We start from the raw sequence: 25,570 nt of genomic DNA on the forward strand, positions 1-25,570 counted from the left end.
AAATAATATTATATTACTCTTATGATCAATCTCACTAGAATATCTTGTCATCTAACTCGTACAGCCAAGTATAGTTAGCCAGAACTGGCTGGCTAAAAAAAGTCTAAAGTGCAAAAAATGGATATTGTCCCTGTCAGCAGTACCCTGTGCCAGTATTCGATGATGCTCCCTCTGTTTTGTGTACAGTGTGTGTGTGTGTGTGTGTGTGTGTGTGTGTGTGTGCGCGCGCGCGCGCGTGTGTGTGTGTGTGTGAAGACCAGTGTCAGACAGGCAACTGAAGCCGCAGTATAGTCCAGCAGCTCTGGACCCTCTCAGATTTCCTCCAAGTACTCCGTTCCCAGAACACACTTGTTGATAAATTTAGTCTTAAGCACTCACTGCAAGTCGCACAAGCATCCACTTCTCAGATTTAGGAGTCAAAGAACTCATCCAGAACCAGCCAGGAGAGCTTTTGCACCATCTTGAAGAGATTTAATCAGAATTAGGAGGGTAGGATTTTTTTTAAACAGCACCTGCATCTGTCAAGACATGGAGCCATGACCCACGTGGAAGAGCAAGACTCCAGCAGCCACAGTGAGGATGACAGCCTCAACGACAGCTGGTCCTGGGTAACAAAACCAAAATAATATGTACCACAGGCTATGTATAATAGTTGTGTATTTAAATCTGTTTGGGTTAATTGTTTAAATCCAAAACCTAAATAAAATGTTGACCAGCTAGCAATACAAAGCACAGTGAAGCTCAGATTACAACACACAGTGAGAGAGTGTGACTTCATTCTCTGCTCAGGACCCCATTACTCCACTATTTACATAGCAAATTGTTGTTATATATTAATGTTCTGAATATTGAGTACAGCCCCTTTAAAATGTGTTAATTTCTGAATACATTATTAGAAAGACTGCATCAATGGTAATTTCTAGGCAGTTAAGTGGTCCTTATTCATTTTTATTGATCTAACCATTTTAGATTTTGCTAAAGGCATTACTATCCTATTACTCGTAAAACGTCTTCAAGCACCATTACTGTATCAGCAACTAAAATACCTAGGCTGAAAACAACCAGCAGCAGTGACGTAGGCTTGGATTGCACCTGTAAAACGTGCATGGTGGAAAATACTGAGCTGAACTGAACTAAATTACAGCTATATAAAGTGGAAGCATTTATTAGGAAAATTATGGTAATTGCTTTTATATGGAGAGGAAAATAGTTCCAAGAAGTGCATGGCAACACCAACTTCTTACTAAGAATTATTTGTAATAGTAAGACTTTGCCATGGAGGCCTGAGTGAAGATGGAGAAAGGCATTAGGGAGAGATGGATGTGAGGAGGGACCAACTGACCGGTCAGAGGGTCTTCAGTTGCTTTCCTAGAAAACTAGGCTGTGTCCTTAAAAACACAGTGATGAAATAGCATGCTCATTCTGTGTGTGTGTGTGTGTGTGTGTGTGTGTGTGTGTGTGTGTGTGTGTGTGTGTGTCTATGTCTATGTGTCTGTATTTGTGAGAGAAAGTGTGCTTGTTTGTTTCCATATGTTGTACTTTACAGCCTGTTCTCAGTGTGTATGCAGGTTCATAAAGTGAAAACATGTGAGCTTTTGTTTGTGTGCCAGGTCATCAGCTCATATCTCCCCGCATGACCTCAAGCCCACATACTTATAAAAGCATATTACACCACAGCTAGCCAAACTATTTCATAACAGTCCCACCATGCAGAGACCTGTAAGTGGCTCTGTGGGCTCAGGCAGCACCTCCACATTTCCTCCTCCTCCTCCTCCCCCTCCTCCTATAGATATCTGCCTGAAGTTAAGTCTTGCCATTATTTTGTCCCTCTGATTACCGTCGGCCTCTGTTGAGACATGTTAGTATTTATGTTCATTTATATATGATATATGGTCATTTGTAGCCTCAAAGTTTTTTTTGGGGGGAAAGACAGTATTGTATGTCACGTTTACTTTAGATTCCCCCATTTCCATTTGGCTGCACACCTCAAACTACATGTCAGACTAGTTTTTTAGCCATTTTGTTGTGTCAGGTAGTGCATCACAGAATGCATGTCATGCTGTAATTTGAATGATGCATGTCCAGTACACATACAATTTGGAAACCTTTACTGTTCACAGCCTTGAATGGTAGGCCAGCTTCCATGAAATTTACCACCGCCTGTATATATCGCTAAAGATAAAACAATGTCTATATGCATTGTATAGACAAAATGATGACTGATTTATGATGCTCATAACCTTTGGAATCTAACAACTACTCCACATTATATAAAATAATTTGTTATTCCAGTTAGTGAGCCACACGAACAGCATGTACTTTTCTCTTTATAGGTGAAGAGTTGGGAAGGAATGTCCTTTTGAGGGTCAATAACACTGAATGATAGACAGCCCTTTGACTAATAAATCATAAGGAAGATGTTATTTCCAGCATTATTTATTTAGATCATAACACCATTTGTGGGATTCATAAGAAAGCTTTAATCAGCCATGTCTGGCCCTGTCAACCAAATTAGAATTTTCTCAAACCCTGAAGCATGCCTGTTAGGACTATGGTTAGGACTCCACATTGGGGGCGGGTTCAATAGTTCAGTTGCTATGTATGGCTCAGGCAGCCTTTCTGATTGGCTCATGCAGCCTTACCCCCTAGAAAACACCCCCGTCTCTGTGGTAATGAAAAGAATGTATTCTTGACCTCAGAGAGAGTTCCTGGGAGAGATCAGGCTATCCCTGTTCCAGCAAACCACCTTCTTCCCTCCTCTCTCTCCACACATGAGCTGCAATGAATGAAATTCCTGAAGAGCACATATTACAGTTGCGTTCCCTTCGAACGTGCTTTTCTTTAATTCAATGATCCCCCTGTTGAATTCCAAAACATGCAGCCGATGTGATGCACTAAACATTTAAGTGCTGTTTAAGAAAATTAAGCTTAGCTAAACGGCTGCTGGCTGTAGCTTCGTATTTACCACTCAAACAATACAGCAATATATATCTCCTCATTTACTGTAACTACCATATTACTCAAAATGTCTAACTATTTCTTTAAATGGTAATAAGCTTTTAGGAAGCATAGAAATAAAAGAAATAGTGAAGCAGGAGACAAAATAAAGAGATAGTAGACGAAGATTATTAAAATAAAATGATTTTGATAATCCATTTATGAATCCATTAGTTGCGTAATCCACAATAGACTTGTAGGACTTTGAATATAAATATAAATTACTGTTTACTTTTATTGAAAATTAATTTGCGCACCAAAGCCTCAGTAAACCTACCTGCACAATGGAGTAAATAAAGCAGTTATTCTCTTTCGTCACACCTCTAACTTTTTCTCTCTCAATCAAACATCCGCACAAACATTAACAATTTGCAAATTCACTTTTTTTCCTACTCTTCTATCCCCATTTTCTCTCTGTCTGTCCCTCCCCTCCCTCTCCGCCTCTAGTTGGCTACTTGTTGCTCCCTGGTGAATGGCTCAGTTCTTAGAAAACTCAACACGTGTTTCCTTGTTCCCTCTACGGCTGCCTGGTGCTTCTTGTGTGTGTGTGTGTGTGTGTGTGTGTGTGTGTGTGTGTGTGTGTGTGTGTGTGTGTGTGTGTGTGTGTGTGTGTGTGTGTGTGTGAGACCAGTGACAGTAGAAATGTATACAGAAAATCATGAACTGTATGGCATGTTGTAACAGGAACTTTATGCGTACAAACACACACACACACACACACACACACACACACACACACACACACACACACACACACACACACACACACACACACACACACACATACACACTCACACAAAACCCATTCTCTCACATTCCTTGAAAGAAGTTTAAAAAGGTCTAGAATAACAAAGAGAAGCAGCAGAAGTTAGATGTGAACTCAGTTGGATGTTTGTTGGCAGTGGCTGGGCTGGTTCTCAGAATCATTAAGTAACAACTATAGAGCGCTATGTGACCCAATCAAGGGAGACTCTCTAAAGTGAGAACTCTGTGTCCAAACTCAACTCTGAGGTCAGGGAATAGCACCTTACATAATCTTCCTATAAATTGATTACTGTATTAGTGGAAATGAACTGGTTTTGTTTGTTTGTGCAGCAGCAATTTTCATGATCTCTTGATGTTCACTGTTATAGTGGCCTTATCATGTCACAGACTGACACAAGATCTATGTCAGTCTGCTGCCTTCTTCTATTTCTGTAAAGGGCATATCTAAATATTTACATGCATATGTGCCAGAAGTACTCTAGCAATGACGATACATTCTTCTCAGGCTTCATTTCTAATCTGTCAACATATTGAGGCAACTACTAGGCCTGTAACAATTGTTACATAATTGTCTAATTGTCTTTTCTTTTTTTTTAGATAATCACAGTTTCTTTGTTTAACCGCAATTAATTGCTAACATTAGCTAAGTTCTTAAGGCGTATTATTGGTCACTGTTGATTTTGTGTAGATATGCGCCAAATTGTAGTTATATAAGTGGTCAGACTATATATTTTTATTATTATTTAAATTGTTAGTTGTTGGCACTTGAGCCTATACACATTCATAGCATAAAATATGACAAGGGGGTATACAGTTAGAAAAAATGCTTTATGATAATAAAGAGGTGTTGTTTACTTCATAGGCTGTGTACTTGTGTTATTACATTATCTGGGTCACATAACAGTGATAGAACCAAAAGATGTATCCTGGAATTCATTAAAAACTTTAAAAAAAAGTAATAAATAAATAAATATTTTTAATTTTGACTGAAAGAGACAATAATATTGTTAATCGCAATGTTTTTCTGAGACAATTAATTCTACAGCTAAATTTTGAATTGTTACAGCTCTAGCAACTACACTACTGAGTGAACTGACAAAAAACACATAGATATTGTAGACTAAATACTGTACTTACATTACACTTCTTATTACTTGATATTAGGTGTTAATATGTGTCAAATAACAGTGATAGTTTCCTCACTTAGAAATAGTTTGTCAGTTTGAGCGTTCTTGCTGAGAGTTGAATGAAAAGATCGATACCATTCAATCAGTGTGGCATTGATCTTCTCATCTAACAGCATCAGCAAGAAAGCAAATAAGTTTTTTTTCCCAAAATATAGAACAGTTCCATTCAATTGTGGCCAAACTGGAACTTCCTGAAAGACGATATTATTACACAAAGATAGCGTACAATGTTGCTGTTGCAGAGTTGTGGTTAATGTGGTTTCTACATCTGAACAGTTTAATAAGTCTAACGTGCTGCTACTTTTAGTTAAAAACTGTGTAAGCTTTACAGTCTTAATTTGCTAAAGTGAAGTCTGCCATTTGGTAATCAAAACATACTAATAATTGATTTGGAAAACATTTTGAAAACTGGGACACAATCAGTATGTTGCACAACTACAGATGCCTTCAAGTCTTCTGAATGTCACTGCTATTCTTGTCTCCTCTGATCCAACGCAGCAGTAAACGTGTCATCCCTGTGGAAGATTTTTCTGATCTCATTTAACCTTATGGCTTCAACTTGCATTATTGTATTAGTGTTTACATATTATGGACAATACTGTACAAGTTCCTTCCCGAGGCTATTTTGCAGCTGCTCCGTTGCTCTGTCCAGCGCTTAGCGCCGCCCGAGACGATTGGTTTGCCAGTAAACCAGAGCATGTTTTTCTCCCAACCGGGAACGCTGTGTGGACTAACCAGACCCTCCTCAGAAACGCTGTGGAGGAAGGTCTGGCAAAGCGAGACTTATGAAATCCAAACTTCAGAAAAACACTTCTTCTTCTTCAACTTTTTGAACTGTTTAATGAATAGTGATCAAATGCTTAATAGATCAGTTATAAGTCATTAATAACAACTAGGATGTAAAGTTTTTCTCTGTGAGTAATTGATATCCAAATCACTAATAAGTCATTAATAATGGGTCAAAAGTTTCTCCCTTTCTAATAAACCAACAACAAAAGTCATTTCATGAATGATAATAAATCCTTAATAAGGGGTTGTTACTGTAATGGTCCAAGTCTGCAGCTTGATAAGTGGACCAAATGCCCTGCAGCTCTTGTCCAGAAGGTCAGGGGTCAAACCGTCCATTAGAGTGGTCTTCCTAATAATTAAAGTAAACGACAGATCAAGTACTGTTTTATACAGTCTATGATCAAGTGTAGAGCTGGGCAATATATCGATATTATATCGATATCGTGATATGAGATTAGATATCGTCTTAGATTTTGGATATTGTAATATGGCATAAGTGTTGTCTTTTGCTGGTTTTAAAGGCTGCATTACAGTAAAGTGATGTCTGAACTTACTCTTGTAACAGTTCTATTATTTGCCTTTACCCACTTAGTTATTATATCCACATTACTGATGATTATTTATCAAAACTGTCATTGTGTAAATATTTTGTGAAAGCACCAATAGTCAACACTACAATATCGTTGCGGTATTGATATGAAGGTATTTGGTAAAAAATATCATGATATTTGATTTTCTCCATATCGCCCAGCCCTAATCAAGTGTCATGTTGGTCCAGAATAAATACAGCTTCAACATGGCAACCAAACAGTAGTTATTTTAAAGGGGTTATAGGTGGTTTAAAAAAGTCAGTAAATGATTTATTATCTATTAATAAAGCCTAGTTGCATCCTATAAAACCTTTATAAACCTTGGACAGGAGTACAGTCGTATGGATAAAATAATAGAAACTAATTAAGAATAGTGAATACAGAATTAGTAAAATCACATTAGCATACAGTCATAATAGATCACAATATAATAAACATATAAAAACATATAGGGTAATTGATTTTAAGAGTGACATTTTCAGCCAACATTGTGTGACGTCAGCGCCGGGTCAGCCAACCGGATCGCTCCGTATTTGCAATTCGGTGGCGGTGGGAGGAATAATTTAAACCGCGGTTTACATAGCGAAGCAGCCTCGAGCAGAGAAGTGAGGATCAGCTGTCAGGAAAGCGTTACCGACAATGTTCGACCTGAAGACTGAGGACACGTAACGGACCGACGCTGCAGGGGACGTTTGGTGGAAAATTTGGATGAAAGATTCCGGAGCGAAAAGCGACATCAATAAATAGCTTAATGTAAGTAGGATTGCTGGACTGTACAATAATCTGTCGTCACGGAAATATTAAACATCATAATAGCCTATTTATTCAGTATTTGTTGAGTAGAGGCTTGAACGTCGGTTTTGCGTAAATGTGCGGCTGTCTGAATGAAGCTCCGCTGCAGACTGCAGAGCCTCACCCCGTGTGCAGATGTTTACATGTCGCCTTACAGGCCACACATGATACTATAGTTACAAAACATCGTGTTTACCTCGTTTGTTATACGGCTTCGACATAGGCGTTTTCATGCAAACAAAAAAGACATTTCCTCTTTTTTTTGTTGTCTATTTAGAGAGAATAAGGTCAGACCAAATTAGAAATAGCCTGTATGAAATGTGTCAGGCTGTTTCTCCAGTCACATTCACTCAATTTATTATTGGCTAATTATTCACATCATCTGCCTGTAAATCCCTCAGCCTATCTGTCATATCTGTCTGTCTCTGTTTGTATGTGGGTGTCTGGTCTCACTGTCTGTTTTTTATATTGAATAAAGAAGCCTCTGTGGTGTTGAGTGTTATTGCACCCTCGCCTCAGAAATAACAGCAGATAGGGTTAGGGCTACTGTTGTTTTGTTTCTTTAGTAGCTAAAACAATAGCCTACAGAAATCTCAATACATTTGATGACCTTGTGAGTGGTCTTTAGATTGGCTATTACATAACGGAGAAGCATTGTGATTGGCTGGTAAACAGATATTTCCCAGAAGAGTGGACAAGGCTTAGGTCGTGTGTGTGCTTGTGTGTATGAATGATCCCATCTGTTTGCACGTGGTCTACGTAGACAGTGATATCAGGTCTGTGGCATGTCCATGAATAAGTAAATGTGCATGTCTGTTTGTGTGACACAAAGAATAAAAAGACCAAGGGGTCAAATCATTGCGTAATCTCTATCAAACACTGCCAGTTCTTGCGCAATAATTCACACTAAGAGATTATGTAGTGTCAATTTATCCAAATGACAAAACAACAAACACATTTCACTCCTGTATGTAGGCATGCAGGTAGTTTTACTTTTGCATTCATAGCATTGAAAAACATTTTATTTTCCAGAAACAGTGTCTTTGTTAATAATCCACGGTTCTCATTGTGAACAGTTTAATGGGAATTAGTTTCTATTGTAGTATAAAATTGAATATAGAAAGAAACTGTCCCTATAAAACAAAACTATCTGCACAACTAGATGTCACTTAAGTTAGAAACTATATTTCATGTAATTTGGATTGACTGACCTTGACAAAACACAGATAAATTCAACATATCCAAAAGACGAAGTTTAATCCTGTATCCATAGGTTTCTTTTTAAGTACATGTGACATTATATATTTAGTGTGTAGTGTATATCTATGGAGGGCGATGCGAGCAGAAGGGCCCCATTCTCATATTCCTAGTAATTGATGGGTGTTAACAAAGCATCCTCATCATTAGAATGTTCTCACATGGTCTGCCAAAATATTGAGCCATCTGTTCCCATGACAGAGAGATAGAGGATGCCAGAATCTGAGTCAGCACAAGCAGGTTGTAGGTGGAGATTTTTCTTCAGAATTTCACTTTTTGTCGTTGCATCTTCTCTCCTCCTGTTTTCTTTTCCCCCTCAATTTCCTCCCTTTTTTCTGCCTCTCTTCTTTCTTTCTTTCTTTTTCCTTACCTTTCATTCTCTCTCATGAGTTATTTGCTTCCCTTTCCTTTGAATGGGTTTCTGTCCAAGTCATTTAGCAAATTCTGATGTGTCACATAAGCAATGCTTTCACCCTTGTTTGAAGCTAAAGAAAAACTAATGGCACATAGTTTCCTGAATAAATAATGATACATGTTTAACACATAATTGATTCTTTTGCATTGCACAACAGATATAAAGTGCCTTTAGACAATTTTCCAAAGTAGGCTACTCAACAGTATGTATGTATAAAAAATGTGTACTTCACTGATGTCATACGTGCAGTTGCTCCCATTGGACCATTAGCTTGTGTATAATGTAGGTCGACATGTCAATTGTAAATACTCTTTCTTTCTTTGTTTACGTTTTTGTATGAAAGCATGAAATATCTACTGTATTCATCTAGTACAAACAATATGGTTGATTTCTCCCGGATGCTGAATGTATTTTTTTACTATTCTCTCTCCCTGCCCCCTGAATCAACAACAACAACAACCCATCTTGCAGCCCAGTGAAGGCCTTTCCCTGTCTGTGTCTCTCTCCAGGGCCATGTTTGGCATTCTAGACAGAGCGCATTAGAGGCTTGGATCAGAGAGACTGGCACAGCACCACATGATTACTCTCGTCCCAGATGGAGTGTACAGACCAGATCATTTTTGTTTTGAATCAACCAAAAAAAGAAATCAAAACCTTTTAAGAAATGCAGAATGTTTTGACATCCATGCACCCACCTACCAACACCAATCACAACCCCAAGCATACGCCGCGCTCAGCAACGCCACAAGAATACTGTCATTGTTTAGGTTTTCAGCAGAGATTGCAAGGTTGGCTGGCGTGTGTGGGCAATAATTGAACTCAGGGGATAAATAATGTTTTTGAATGTATCAGGGAGTCCTTGTAGTTCCCTGACCGCCAATAGGTCCATTAAATGCCATGTGTCCTGACAGTGTGGGATGCTGTGCATACGGTAAAGGCCTGAAAGATGAATTAAACCTAATTTAATGGACAACAAAAGAGAAAAAACTAGAGACATCTGTATGGGAAAGTAATCAACAAAAACTCTCTCCCTCCCACTTTCCTTCTGTCTGTCTCCAGTTACAGACCATGAACTATGTGGGTCAGTTGGCGGGCCAGGTGTTTGTGCAGGTAAAGGAGCTATACAGGGGACTCAACCCTGCAACACTGTCCGGATGTATAGATGTCATCGTGGTCCGGCAGCCTGATGGCTCACTGCAGTGCTCCCCCTTCCACGTCCGCTTCGGCAAGATGGGTGTGCTGCGGTCCCGTGAAAAAGTGGTGAGATCTCTCACCCACGCTTTCACTTTCTTTCTTTCTTTTTCTTTCTTTCTTTCTTTCTTTCTTTCTTTCTTTCTTTCTTTCTTTCTTTCTTTCTTTCTCATTTGCATGTACAGTTTAGTACTCAGAGACTTTTGCACACACTTGTATTCTGACAATAGCATAAAAGCAAAGGCAAAAATAAGTTCCTAAGAGGTGATGACAAGTTTGAATCAGTTGTGGAAGAAGTATTCTGGCCTTTTACTTCTGTAAAAAAAAAAAAAAACTTTTCCAAGTAAAAGCCCAACATTCAAAAGTGTAGCTTTTTATGACAAATTCACATTGCAGCACAATTCAGTTGACATTTAATGTGCAACGCAGTAACACATTTCAGCAGCAGGCCAGAAATCATATTATATTAACTCAAACAATAGTGCATTACAATACTGCAATACAGCACATTATAAATAATGATAAATACATCACCCCCAACACTGTGTATGTGTGCATTTCTACATTGTTGTGGGTTAGTTAAAAGGGACTGATCACACACAAAAATACAGTAATTGCTATCTGTTGGACGAGATGGACATTTATTTACAAAACTAACAGTTACTAAACATGTCAACACAAAATCCCAAATTGAAGGTTGTTTTATTAAATGAGGTTTAAAACATGTTAAAGGACTAATATTCTGTCTTGCAGGTGGACATAGAAATTAATGGCGAGCCAGTGAGTTTGCACATGAAGCTGGGAGAGAATGGAGAGGCCTTCTTCGTCAAAGAGACTGAGAACAGAATGGTGAGTAATGATTGACAAGAGTCATTACTCTGAGTCAGTAAACACACACAAATATAGGACGGAACACAACTATCTGACATTAAGGTCATACAGGATAAACTAAAATACAAGCATGCTTAAATTCTTGCACAGTAGTAGTTCTAACTGATTTCACCACCTGCTGATTAAATGTGCAATTTCATGTCATTGTCATGTTAGTTATCAGGTTTAGTCATCAATTATCTCTAGTTTTACCGGCCGGACAAGCCCAGAGGAGGCAGAATCCTGCCCCTCCTTTCCAGTAGTCTGAGATGCAACATGAGACTGAGTTCTGTTGTCTAAAACCATAACAATAATCAACACCTGACTGTAAGACTAATATATCAAGATTCTAAAATACCCCAAAATACTAATTTTCTGTTATAATGATTTGATTTCACACAGATTGACCAACTTTTACAATTTTATGTCTAATTGCAGAGGGTTCCAGGCAGAGGGATGCAGCGCACATAAAAACTATTTTACTTCAGGGAGTTTGGGAGCTGGGAATGAAGAGCATAGCTGTTCATACATTTTTGTTGACTAAACTTACATAAAGTGGTTGTAACCGATGAATATGTTTTTACATTTAACAATGTTTCATTGTTTATATATGGAAAGTATATAGTGTGTGTGTGTGTATATATATATATATGTGTCTAAGAAATAAGAAATTATAATTTCAGGCATTTTGAACAGCAGCCTGGCTGTACAACGTATTGTCATTTGGTGTGACATGTGGAAAACAATCTGCTGATCTGAGAGTTTGTACAAAAGCAGATAAAGACTCAAACATGTCAGCTGAAATATAAGAATGAACATATGAATAACAAGAAGGAACATGAACTTCTGTCCCCTCGTGTCATCCTGTTGGCCAGCGTGAATTTAGTTTCCTGGAAATGAACAATCAGGACAGACAGAAGGTAGAAACAGATACAGACACGCAAGCAGTGGACGGTTTGTATCATTTTCACGCATGATTGTGGAAAAATTAACCCTAATTTTCTGAAAACAATCTGACTCGGGAACATTTCCTTTTGTTTTGACAACTGATTCTGTAAAGTGATTTATTGGGATGTTGGAGGTTTAGGGGCATGAGGGCGAGCACTCGTTTGAAGGAAACAAGGATGAGTGGTGAGCATGATGAGAACTGGCTATGTTTCCCATTTAGGAATTAAGAGGAATATGTCGTAGTCTGAGAAAATCCTATTCCTTATCGGAGCGATAACATTGGCTTTGTTACTTACTGTCTTTGTCAAAGGTATGGGAGCCTTTCTCCAACAGTCAACCCTTGACATAACTTTTCCTCCACTGAGTGGAAAACCACCAGAGGGCTATTTATAGAATCTTCCCTGCAGTCGGCTGCACACAGACCGCACTCAGGAACTGGCTGTCACTGATCTGTGTGCTGTCCAGACAGACGAGAAGACAGGCGAGACGGTCAGACATACACATAGTGAAATAGGAGCAGGACAAACAAGACACGCAGAGGCCAGATAGGCATACAGCACATACAATACATACTGTACAGTACTAAAGCACAGTGGAACATACACAAGAGTAAACACTCTCAGATATGGAAGCATAGCATGGTCTGTTGCAGTTTTGAATGATTTATCTTCCATCAGTGTTTTTGTTCCGCCTTTCAGTAACGGTCTAAGTTATCATCTTGGCTATTTTAAATGGAAAAAGATCAACAACATTTTTGAGAAACTATTGGGCATCAAGCCAAATTTTCTGTGCCTCTAACCCCCCTCTACTCTCTCCCTCTCGGTTCATCAGGAGGTAAAGTAAAATATGAGGATTTGTTGGGGCTTGAGTATTTGCAAATAGATCCCGCACGGGATGTTCCAGCAGAAATTAATCTTCAGGCTAAACAATCAGGAATCTTTAAATAGCTGTGGTTATGAAACACACATGATGTAATTTATCTTTATCTTGACGTGGTTACGTTAAAATGCCTTGCAAGGTAAAACTGAATATTAGGTGTAATTGTTTTCACGTTTATCTAAACTATTCACTGTATAACCAATTTTCATTTCAGTGAGACCAATCTCAGTTATTACATCATGTAATCTAGTTTTTGCAGTGTATAAACAAACACTTGATTGTTGGTCTGGGTTTGTCTTAAAAGATAGACCCTCTGAAAAAATTATTCATTCACGTAACATATTACGGTACCTTGTAGGTAGATTCAGAAAATAATATGCACAGAAATATTACATCTAGCTTTGATAGAAGGTTATGTAATATATTAGCTAATAGATTCAAAATGCTTTGGGGGTGGATGTTTAGAGCTCTGAGCAGATGAGCTGTGACCTGGTATAGTGCACATCCTGAGCACTGTCCCTTTTTCTCTCCCATCAAAAAGAATCGGGCTGTGTTGGACTGTGTCATGACACGTGCACTGCAAGGCATGTGTCAGTCTGCACTCTTTGCATCATCTCTCTATCTTTCCTTCGCTATCTCTGTGTGTCTCTTTCTCTTTCTGGCATAGCCATTGTGGTGAGACTGTGATGAGCAAATCTGTGTGATTTTACTAATCTCAAACTCAAATTCCCACCAGATTATGAAAAAAAAAAAAATCTGTCTCATCAATCAGCAACACTCAGTTTCTACTCCCCAATCATGTGTTTTTGTGGTATAACACAATGCATTTTTTAGCAAAGCTAGCTGCCTGGCTCCAACACTGGCAATATCTGTTGGTTGGCAAACTGCTTTGTTCTGGACTGAAATATCTCAACAACTATTACATGGATTGCATTGAAATTGTGTAGACATTAATCGTTCTTACACTTTCACCCCAGCGGCAACAGCACTTTGACATTTGTGGTTTTAAGCAAAATGTCTCAACAACTATTCAATAGATTGCCATGAAATAAGGTACACACACTCATGTCTCCGTCAGGATAAATTGTAATCACTTTGGTGACAAATATATCAAAATATTGGTAACGGCAAAATTAATGACATTCCCATCAGCCTCATCTGTAGGCTACTTTGTGTTTAGTGCTCATTAGCAAATGCTATGCTAACACACTTAACTAAGATGGAGAACACGGTATTAACATTATACATGCTTAGAATCAGCATTGTAGTTAGTGTGTTCACATTAGCAGTAAGCTCAAAGCAACACACAGCTGTGTCTAAAAGTACAGCCTTACAGGGCCACTAGCATTCTCGTTTAGCCTTGTTTAGCCTTGTTTAGCTTGTTTCTCAACAACTACTAACGTTAGATGGATTGGAATTAAATTTGGTTCATGTTCCGCAGGGAATGAAGCCTAATGATTTTGGTGATCCATTGACTTTTCATCTATCTGAATTTTTTTAACTTTAAAGTTTCACTTGAATGTGTACTTTGTGTTGTGTGTTAATTAGCAAATGCTAACACACTAAACTAAGATGGTAAACATTATGCCTGCTAAACATATGTTAGCATTGTGATTGTGAGCATGTTGCTATACTAGGGTTAGCATTTAGTTTAAAGCACCGCTGCACCTAACTACTGCCTCACAGAGCATGGCTGTAGAGTCTTTAGATCTACCCCACTTCATATCTTCGCACCCACTTTCCCACATGATTCCATTCCAAATTACCATCTATTTTACTTCTAATACTGTACATTTCAGTTCAAGTAGGAAGTTAATCATGATTTTTCTTATCATATCGATTACCTCATATAATCATGTCATGTTTCTGTGTTGACAGGAAATAGTTCCGTCCTACCTAGCAACCTCACCCATCATGTCAATGGGGGCAGAGTTAATGGAGTCCCAGCTAGGCAGGGGCAGTTCTCGTCACCATGGTAGGCCCTGTTTTATATTTTTGAATTTGTGAAAACGTGTGTGTGCTTTTTTTAACAGTTTTTATCACATCACATAGACACCATCCTGTGCAGCTCACTTCCTGTCCAGAGCCTGGGACTGCAGCAAAGTGATGGCGTAATGATCAAGAAGAGGAGGAAGAGGAGGAGGAAGGCACGGCCAGAGGCAGGCAGCGGAGGAGGAGGGAGGAGAGAGGAGAGCGGGGAAGAGTTCTCGGAGGACCAAGACATGTTTACTATTGACTTGAGCTCGGATGAAGAGAGAGAGGGTGAAAGCAGGTGTGTATGTCTGTGTGCATAATATATTAAGTTATTGTATGTTGAACATTTTACGATTTTAGGACTGAAAACTAATACTTACCGTAGTATACAGTATAGTATTTCCAGTATTTCTGAGCCAACAGCTTGTGGGTTTTTGTCTCTGTCTGTTTTAAATTGTTGTTGTAGACCGTTGAATGTCATTTGGTTGGTCATCTGTCCTGTCAAAATAAAGTCCTAAAATGCACCACATGGATCAGATGAATAGAAATACAAAAAAAAAAATCACATGTAAACTAAGGACATTCTGATAATGCTCAAATTGTAATTTGTCCATTTATAGCAGTATGGCTCCGTGGATATCAATGTCGACCACTTTGGTCCAGACTGAAATATCTCAACAGTTTTTTAGATGGGTTTAATCCCATTTTGTGAAGAAAAAAAATGTCCCCCTTAGGATGTGTTGTAATGACTTTGGTGATACCCTCACTAATTGTCTAGCACCATCATTAGGTTCATAACAAAACATTGGTACCAACAAAACTCATGATATGTCATTTATAGCCTCAGCTGTACTTTATGTTTAGTCCTAATTATGGAAGGTTAGTACGCTAACATGCTAAACTGAAATAGTGAACATTGTTATAATGTTATATCTGCTGAACATCAGCATCCTAGCATTGTAATTGTGAGCATGTAAGCATGTTCACATTAGCTTTTAGCCCTAAGTACAGCCTCACAGAGCCGCTAGCATTACTGTAGACAATTAGTTTTGTTGAATTTATGCTTTAATTATAACTAAGAATTGTATCACAATAAAATGTCAGCCCAACATCTGTGCCTCTTATAGCCCTTGAAAACTTGATGACTAAAAACTAAAGCTTTTCTCTGTAACATTACATATTCATGACTAAAAAACAACAATCAAAGTTGAAAAAATTCTGTAGGTAATATTTATTAAGTGTTTAACACACAAAAAAACAGCCAACCTGCTTCATTGGGACTGTGTGGGTGTGATTTGTTCAGATTTGATTGACAGTGACCAAACAACCCATCAACTGTCATCTGATTAAAATTGTTGCTAAATCCTAATAATGTGAGATTACCTTTCTCTACTGAAGCGTCCATGTCAAACCAGTGAATTATCATAGAAATAACCTGATTGAGAAAATATGTTTTCAGAGCCTTTTAAACCAATTTTATGCCGCTTCTGTCTTAATTCGGTAAAATTATTTCAATGGCTCAAATTAAATTCTTAGGAACAAGTTAAAGCGATACTAGACAACTTTTCCCATTTCGGACCCCCTACAGGTTGGAAGCGGAATTGTCCATTACATTACATTATGCAAGTTTGCCAGATCGGGTAGTGGATCTGTAGTTCGAATGAATTGGACAATGTAATGTGATGGATAATTCCGCTTCCAACCTGTAGGGGGACCGAAGCAGGAAAAGTTCTCTAATGTTGCTTTAAGGGGGATGAGAATTAATGGGCGAGCCTGCATGTGTGTGCATGTTTGTGTTTACGTATGTGTGTGTAAAGCCCTTTGAAAACCAGCTCTGTTTGTGGGACGCGCTCCAGGGATTTGTCGTTCCCACGGTTTCTCTGTTCCTTTGAAATAATGGCTCTTTTTTTTAAGGAAGTTAACCACATGTTATTAGCAGAAATTTTCCAAAACCCTTAAAGACAAGAAAGAATGTGCGTCTGCCTCATGTCATGCTTAATACCGTACTATGTGTGGTTTCGTCAAACAGGCTGCAAACGTAGTTTTCCAAAGTAAGGATGAGATAAACGTAAAGATTATTATTGGGGTTTGAAAGCACCTCAGGATATTTGTATGAGGTTTAACAAATCTCTTGTTTTACTTTATTTGGACTTGCAGAGACACTGTATTTATAAAATATGGTGTGTGCACAGGTTGTGAAATAATGTGCATGTGTGTGTTTGTGTTCAGGCCTGTGTACGGTGAACAGGGGTCTACAGCCAACACGCACACACACCCCAGCACTAATTGGATCCGTTCACAGAGGTATTACTTTGACACAAAACACACACACATACACACTTCATGATTAACTTATTCTTGTCTTGTTTAACTGTCTAGTAAACTCGTCTTAACCTTTATTGAGTTCTTTTTTATTTTGTTCATATTGTACAACACATTTTTGACTGTCTCTCACTCTCTTTCCCGCTCCTCATTTTCTTTTTCTGTTTTTGTCTGTCTTCCTGTGTCTTTTTATCTTCCTGTAGTCAAGTGGTTAAGGAGACTCTCTCCATCCCTCCACACTGTGCTCTGTCTATCTCTTGTCCTCAGCAGACTTCTCACTTCTCCTGCCCTGTTAGGTATCACCTTCAATTTTAGAATTTCTGCTTTATTTTATTCAAGTATTTTGAAGTTTATAATGTATGTTAAATGTACTTTCTTCAAAAAAAATATAAGTGTCTTTCACTTTCCCACCAGCCCCGACAATTCTAGGTCATCAACACCGAAGAGCGACTCAGAGCTAACCAATCATTCGAACAAAGACAACCCTGAGATGTTGTGGACCTGGGGGGAGCTGCCACAGGCTGCCCAGGTATCTGCACACACACACACACACACACACACACACACACACACTGCAGCCACTCTGCACCTGCTTACAATGAACAATGGAGATAAGGAATGTAAGGGTAGAAAAAAAGTGTGTCAAGTTTGATCTCTCTCTTTCATAGCCATCCTTCCTGACTTCCCAACAGAAGCAGGACCCTGCCACAGCAGTCTCCATCCCAGTGTCTGCCAGCACTCACTTCAGAGCCATTAGTGACACTGGACCCCCCTCACTCACTCTCTATGCTGGGGAGACCGCTGCTCATGGTGGGGACAAGGACACTGAAGAAAGCAAAAATGGAGGCAGGGTCGGACTAACCACTAAGACTGGAGACAGGGCTGGAGTTGAGCATGGTAGGTATATGGAAGACATATATTTAACTACAAGTGCCTAGAATGACATTATGGCCTAAAATGGTTTTCTTTAAATCAGATCTGACTTGTTAACTTTTTTTATGGGTGAATCATAAACCAACAGGACAGCCTAATTTAAATAGAAAATTAAGTGAAGTGTAGAAATGCAAAATCCTTGTGGAAGATTATGTATCAGTATATCCTGTTGTCCCATGAGTTTGTTTTTTATGCATTAGTTGATTCTTTACTGTTTTTGTTCCATAGGGAGAGAGTTGGAAAGTGTTGGGCCATCGTGTGCAGAGATGGAGGGCTTAACAGCCTGCCCAGTGTCTCCCAGGATTCTTCTTGATCATCTTGACGAAGGTGGGAATGGAGGAAGTCCCATCAAAAGAACTGATTCACCATCCAAGAGGAAAGGTATCACTGCTCTATCCCAAACAATACAAAGGAATTTCTTCAACTAAAAGCGTCTATATGCTTCATTATCACGCTACTGTTACTGATGATGTGTGATATTGTCTCTTTTTAGAAAAGAGAAGCCAACACCTTGGTGCTGATGGCATATACCTGGATGACATTACAGAGCTGGAGCCTGAAGTAGCCGCTCTCTACTTCCCTAAAAGGTTCAGTAACAAAAATATACATGTACCGAACATGTTGATGCATGCCTTCATATGAGTGCAAAACATACTCCACCCCAAATACACACACCTACTGCATAGAAGGCTTTCATGTGGTTTAATTCCCCCTCTGGCAGCTACCACGGAGGTAGTCGGCAGGATTCTAAAGATTTATGAAGACGTATCTGTGTCCTGGTTTTCAGAAGTCATCAATTACTTTTGGACTATTATTTGTGATTTTTTGGCTTTAGCTTACCATCACTGCATGATTGCATTACATTACATTTATTTTGCTGATGCTTTTATCCAAAGCGACTCACAATGAGTTCATTCAACTATGTGAGTACAACCCCAAAAAGTGCAAGAATCATGCAAATACATAAAATATGCTAAGTGCATTTAGAGGCAATAGGAGATAGAGAGAGGTTTTTTATGGGCCATGGTGCAGTATGAGCAGATGAGTTTTCAGGCTGCGACTTATTGCAAATACTTGTAGTAATTAATTGTTACAGTTAAGTAAGTTCAATAAGTGTGGTGGCTGATGTGAACATGCTGCTTTTCAAAACTTTTTAGGTACTTTAAGGCACTTTAGACTAGTGTTTATTTGACCTACACCATCACAACAATATTTTTTAGTGATGTATGTGTGTTAGAGCGTGTTTCTCTCGCTTCTCAGTGACGGAGGCAGTAGCTCAATGAGAGGGGACTCTGAGATGCTGATGATGATGGGAGTGCGGAGCGCTAATCAGTCCCCAGTGGGAAGCAGTGGGATGGACAGCGGCGTAGACAGTTTGTCCGACCAAGTAGGGGACCTGCCTCATGTTGCTATCTCTTTGTGCGGAGGACTTACTGACAACACGGAGATCACAAGAGGTAGGATGAGGAATGTGCAAGGAGGCAATGACAGAAGGACAAAACATAAGGTTACAATGCTGTTCAATTTTAACTTCTTACCTCTTCTTCGTTTTACAGTAAAACATAGTCTTTCAATCTGTTTGTGTCCTTACCTCTGTATGTACTGTGCGTGCGTGCGTGCGTGTGTGCGTGTTTGTGTGTGTTTTATGCCACAGAGCAGTTCAAGGAGAGGGCAATTTCCTACCAGCAGTTTTCTGAAAACCCTTCGATTATCGATGACCCTAACCTGGTTGTAAAGATAGGAAACAAGTATGTACTGCTATACTATATCCAATACCATAGTGTGATACACATTAAGACATTTAGCACCATGCTGCAAAAAAGGTAGCTTTCAACGAAATAGTTTGACATTTTGGAAAATACCCTTTCTTGCCTTAAGTTAGATGAGAGGATCGATACCTCTCTAATGTCTATACAGCAAATATGAAGTTAGCAGCTGGATAGCATAGTTCAGCACAATGACTGGAAACAGGAGGAAACAGTGAGTCTTAAATTGTCTGATTAACTTCTCTCATTTGTTTAAATCTATATAAATGTGTCAAAATATGTGCCAGACTATATATTGGCTGGTCGCATCAACTTCCTGGAAGTTACTCTGCTTCATATTTAACGTGCATACATGAGAGGGATATTGATCTTCTCATCTAACCCAAGCAAGCAAGTGAATAAGCATCACAGGAGTCCTTTAAAATCAAATCTGTCAGCTGCCTTGGTCAGCTGGAAGTCTGAGGTGTAAAGTAGTGCTTATAGCTCTCTCTGTCATCTGTTGTAGGTACTACAACTGGAACACAGCAGCTCCTGTCATGTTGGCCATGCAGGTCTATCAGAAACCACTGCCGCAGGTAAGACCACCTCAGTGATACATATATTCTCTAATCTGTTTCCAGTTGACTGTATGTTTTATGTTATGAGTTTATGGCATCAGTGGTGGAAGACGTATTTAGATTTATTTAAAGGGAGTATATCATGAAAAACATACATTTGCTGTGTCCTTGTAACTTGCTGCTGTAACACAGTAATTCCCCAGTTTGGGATCAATAAAGTCCATCTATCTATCTACATTTGTGTATCTGGAGTGCCTACCATCCCACAAAAAAGAAGGGGGGCTCAAAGAGACAGGCGCTAAAACTGAGCGCTTCCAACATTTAGGCAGACAGGTGAATACAGGTATATGCAGACAGACAGAATAAATAAATAATGTGTTTTTTGAACATTAAAGCATGTAAACATGTCCTAGTGGAAATCCAAAACACAAGTATGAACCAGAAAATGAGCATGATGTGTCTCCTTGTACCTCCTAAGGTAAAGTAGCCAGTATTATCAGCAAGTTGTAACTAAAGTATCAAAAGTAAAAGTACTCATTATGCAACAGAATGGACTCTCTCAGTTGTAAATTATTATATATTATATTACTGTACTATTTTTTCTGATGTATTACTGTATAAGCAGGAACTGTCATGTTGTAGTACTTTGCATACTGCTGGGTAGTTGAATCTATAAAATTAAGAAGAAAGAAGAAGACACACTTTATTAATCCCAGATGGCATCTCATTTGTTACTGTTTTTTTAATGTAAAATCAGAGTCTGCAAAGTAAGCCGTTACTACAGCTGTCATGTAACTGCAGTGGAGTAAAAATGTACAATATTTCTCTATGAAATGTATTTAAGTAGACGTTTAGTATAGCATGAACCATGACCATTTGTCAATAACGCTTAAACCTGCCCTGTGTCACAGCTTATATCATGTGCAATGGAGCTCTCTCCATTATAGTAAATGGATACGTTTTTTTTGTTTCATGTTGTTTTGGTCTTTCATCACAGCTCTTTTTTTTTACGTTCTTTGATACTCTTTTCTATTGTGGGATTAAAATGAATCACTTGCTACAACATACATGTCCTCCAGGGTAAAGTTAAAATTAAAAAATAACTATATTATGTTTTTAAATGATTTAATTTGACTTTATTATCATTATATTTGTTAGGTGATGTTTGGTGTCTTTTAGTGTTCTGCAACCCCCTGCATCACGTTCTCTTGTGCACTCCCAGCATTTTGCAATTAATAATTATCCCTAATCTGATGTGTCACTACAATGTTGTCATATGCCAGCGTCTTCTCATTATTTTATGAAAAAGTTGACCAAATGCTACTGTTCACATTTGTGTCTGGCTCTCATAATAATCAATATTCAATCATTTCAGTTACTGTTGTACAGTACATAAGATATTTGGACAAAGCTGACAGTATTGTTGTGGATTGTCTGATATGCCAGTAATGGGGAAGTTCGCATCAAAGCTGCTAATTTTATATCAGTAAAATATGGCTTTAAATCTAACGGTTTTCCTAACACTTTAATAATGTCATGTCCTTTTTTCCCTTTTATTTACAAATTTTCTTTCAACCACCATCCATCCGATGTTTGTGTGTACTAAGTGTTGGTGTTTGAGTTACGTGTTTTCTGCTTTTGGCCTCTTCTCATACTGCCTCCCTGGTCTGTTTGGCTCCAGCTCTTCCCAACCTGTATGATGTTTTCTTGCTTTTCTTGGGTGTTTGTCTGGACATGTCTTTGTTTGTCTGTCTGTCTGTCTGTCTGTTTGTCTGTCTGTTTGTTTTGCCATCATTTCCCACCATTGTCAACCATGTCTCTCTCCTCCTCTTTGTGCTGTGTCTTGTTGCATTTCCCTCCACTGCCATCCAGTCACAATCTTCAGAAGTCTTGTCCTTTTAGGTTTTACTTTGCATCCTTTGCTCTTTGTTTGTGTGCCATTGAATTTCCAGCTGTAACTGCCTTTATTTCGGTGATTTAGGTTTGTGCTGTTTATTATTTTTACTTTTGTATTTTTTGGTGTGCTTTCTGGTCATTGGTTTACCTGTATTTTCTGCTTCACTTTGTTTTGAGTTTCTCCGATCAATTTTCAGTTACTTTTTCAGTCATTTTTGAGTTGTATGTGCATGGTTGTCCCTAGGCCTCAGTGGAGAACATCATGAAGGAGAAGATGCCAAAGAAAGGAGGACGCTGGTGGTTCTCATGGAGAAGCCGGAACAGTGACTCCAAATCAGTAAGTACAGAGATACACACATTGTTGGTGAGATTTTTTCTTTAATATAGTCCTTAGCCTTTATTATCTACACAGTAAATAATGTCAGAGGGGGGAAATGATAGGAGGCAAAGGCTGGGAGCCATATTTCTTCCTCACATCAACACATGCAACACTTCTTAAGTTGATTAGGCCTGTTGTGACCTTTGAACTTTGGGCACTTCAGGATTCATTGACCGATGCAGGAAACTGTGGAGAGAACTCACTCACTATGCCCTCACTGAACAGGTGATTTATTTTATGCTTTAAATCACCAAATTTCTCTCTCAACACTCCCATTTTAATCTGTTTTCATAGTTTCACCAAATTTGTTGTCTTTGATTTTTCAGGATGAACGATGAGTCATCCTCTAGTGATGAGGACAACATATTGTCCAATCAGGCATCAGGATCCTGCCAGTCAGAGCCCCTTATGACTTCTGGCAGCATCTGTTATAAGAAGACTCTTCGGCTCACCTCAGAGCAACTGGTACATGTTGCTACAGTTGGTTTTATTGACCTTAACGGGGAAAGAAACATGCACACAAGTTAGTTTATGGCAGCTTTGAAGCTCTATAGTGACTCATTATATATTGCACACAATGATAAAGCAAGAAGGTGGACAAAGTACATACATTACTTTGATAACAAACATGGATACCTTGTTTCCCGTGGACCAGTCTCTGAAGATAGATAGTTGGTGACATTTAGTGTATCTTTAAATTAAGGGTTTTATTCTCACATTTTGTTTAGAGGAATAACCGTAGTTGTGTCATTGCATGCAATTTATCTGGAGTATATGAGAAGCCTGTTAGAAAACATTTTTAACCGTCCATTCAACCTTTGTGTGTTTGTGTGTGCGTGCGTGTGTGGTTTACAGGCTAGCCTGCAGTTGAAGGAGGGTCCGAATGATGTGGTGTTCAGTGTCACCACTCAGTATCAGGGCACCTGCCGCTGCAATGGAACAATCTATCTTTGGAGCTGGGATGACAAGATAGTCATCTCCGATATAGATGGAACCATCACCAGGTAAAAGACAGTTCAGTTTCAACCTTCACCAGTAGATGTCAGATTTTTCGCAGATTTGGTGTCTTTATTTGCATAAATTAAGTGTAGCTGTATTAATTGTGTAATGTTGCCTGGTTTGTGTCGCGCTGTAGGTCAGACACCCTGGGTCACATCCTCCCCACACTGGGTAAAGACTGGACCCACCAGGGTATCGCACGGCTCTACCACAAAGTCAGCCAGTGAGTGCTGCCTTACAATCTGCACATGGTGTACAGAGTGCAATTGTTAAACCAATAGGAAATCTGGTTTAATCAGCTTTTATAATACAAATGTCACACTTATTTGTTTATCTCATTGTTTATTTTACTTTAACTGAAATACATGTAATGTTATTCTAATGATTCTTTATTTAAATCACAGTGCACAGCTAAGTACACGCTCTCTGTGTGTGTGTCTCTCTGTCACAGAAATGGGTATAAATTCATGTACTGCTCGGCGAGGGCCATTGGCATGGCTGATATGACACGAGGCTACCTACACTGGGTCAATGAGAGGGGAACCATGCTGCCAATGGGCCCAGTGCTGCTTAGTCCCAGCAGTCTTTTTTCTGCCTTGCACAGGTCAGACACACACCACATGTACAAATATTCTACATTGGAGTAATTAGTATGGCCTTGAAATCATAAAAAAATTTAAATATTTAACAATATTGAATAAAAGTTACTTTAATTTGTTATTTATAAATGTTTTTTATCAGGAGCAGCTACAAGGTAATGGCAAATATGTAGTGTTATAGCAATAGGCTAGATGCATTTTTTGTCTAATCTACTTTATACGTATATACAGTATATATATATATATATATGTAATGATGACTGGTCATATGCAAATTTTGTACTGTCATCAGGAATTTTCATGCTTATATTTGTCTCAGTCTTTCATCTGTTTGCTAATGAATTCATTTCAAAACCCCAACTGCATGGGAAACTTTGACCTCTTTCCCAGTGGAGGTGTGAAACATTTAATGTCATTCCGTGATGTGTAGGGAAGTGATTGAGAAGAAACCTGAGAAGTTCAAGATTGAGTGTCTCACAGACATAAAGCACCTGTTCTACCCCAACAAGGAACCATTCTACGCTGCTTTTGGCAACAGAGCCACGGTGAGACTGCTGCACATGAACAGAAACAAGCATGCACTTTCTCTGTAACAAGAGGATTATGTTTTTACATACATGAGGAAAATTTTTTCATTTCTGTGATAATAGTAATTATTTGTGTCCATTAGGTTTATTCTTCATATTTCTGCCTTGTCACGATTGTATAGTGTTGGCACATTTGGTGCTTTTGGTAGTGATGCTGATTGTTTGTGTATGTGTGATTTCAGGATGTGTATTCCTATAAGGAGGTGGGTGTGCCTCTGAACAGGATTTTCACTGTCAATCCCAAAGGGGAGCTGATACAGGAGCATGCCAAAACCAATATCTCCTCGTAAGCTATATTCTCTGTTTCACTTGATTTTCATCCCTGTGGTCTGACTCTGGAAACATGTGTATACAGATGTTTGACTGTCTGAATACTGGTTAAAGTCTGTAAATCTCTGTGTCTCGCTTTCAGCTTTGGGCGTCTGTGTGAGATGGTCGACCATGACTTCCCGGTCCTAGCTCAAGATGAGGAAGCAGACTTACCCTGCTCTGACACCTTTGATCAGTGCACCTACTGGAGCAAACAACTTCCTGATGGCAGCAACCAGGAAGAAGAAGACCCACAGCAACTTGAGACAAGCTGATGAAACCCAATGAAAATCAGCAATGAGGGCGTTGCGTTCCAGCTTTTCTCCACATAGTAGTCAGGCACGACACTGTGGTCAGTGGTTCTGCGATTCATCGCGAAAATCATCCCCGATTCAGAGTGAAGGTGTTGATTATTTTAGAACTGTAACTGATAATTGAATGAAGCTCTGTGGCTCCTTTAAGGATCGAATACCATTTTTTTTTTTTTTTTTTTTTTTTAATATAAGACAAGTAACTGTGAATACTGATTCAAAGTAAATGAATGTGTTTTCAATATCCAACATAAACAA

At 38.8% G+C, this 25,570-nt stretch overlaps 1 protein-coding gene across 2 annotated transcripts; it reads left to right on the top strand.

The window, feature by feature from the left end:
- The first annotated feature begins 423 nt into the window (after positions 1 to 423).
- lpin1a (lipin 1a) lies at positions 424 to 25,486 on the top strand. 2 transcript variants are annotated; one of them, XM_028574926.1, is made up of 23 exons: positions 424 to 608; positions 9,852 to 10,052; positions 10,737 to 10,832; positions 14,559 to 14,655; positions 14,733 to 14,952; positions 16,884 to 16,958; positions 17,180 to 17,272; positions 17,391 to 17,505; positions 17,645 to 17,873; positions 18,138 to 18,290; positions 18,403 to 18,496; positions 19,170 to 19,366; positions 19,564 to 19,657; positions 20,181 to 20,250; positions 22,373 to 22,465; positions 22,671 to 22,732; positions 22,834 to 22,972; positions 23,363 to 23,511; positions 23,643 to 23,729; positions 23,958 to 24,110; positions 24,536 to 24,650; positions 24,875 to 24,978; positions 25,105 to 25,486. In XM_028574926.1, the coding sequence occupies exons 1-23, from the start codon at positions 537 to 539 to the stop codon at positions 25,274 to 25,276; spliced, it is 2,880 nt and encodes a 959-aa protein (XP_028430727.1). In that variant the 5' UTR covers positions 424 to 536; the 3' UTR covers positions 25,277 to 25,486. The 2 variants fall into 2 exon arrangements, with proteins under 2 accessions (XP_028430727.1, XP_028430737.1); XM_028574936.1 differs by lacking the exon at positions 424 to 608 and adding an exon at positions 6,940 to 7,081.
- The last annotated feature ends 84 nt before the right edge of the window (positions 25,487 to 25,570 follow it).

Source organism: Perca flavescens, chromosome 1 (assembly GCF_004354835.1).
Source record: "Perca flavescens isolate YP-PL-M2 chromosome 1, PFLA_1.0, whole genome shotgun sequence".
In the NCBI taxonomy this organism is placed as follows: domain Eukaryota; kingdom Metazoa; phylum Chordata; class Actinopteri; order Perciformes; family Percidae; genus Perca; species Perca flavescens.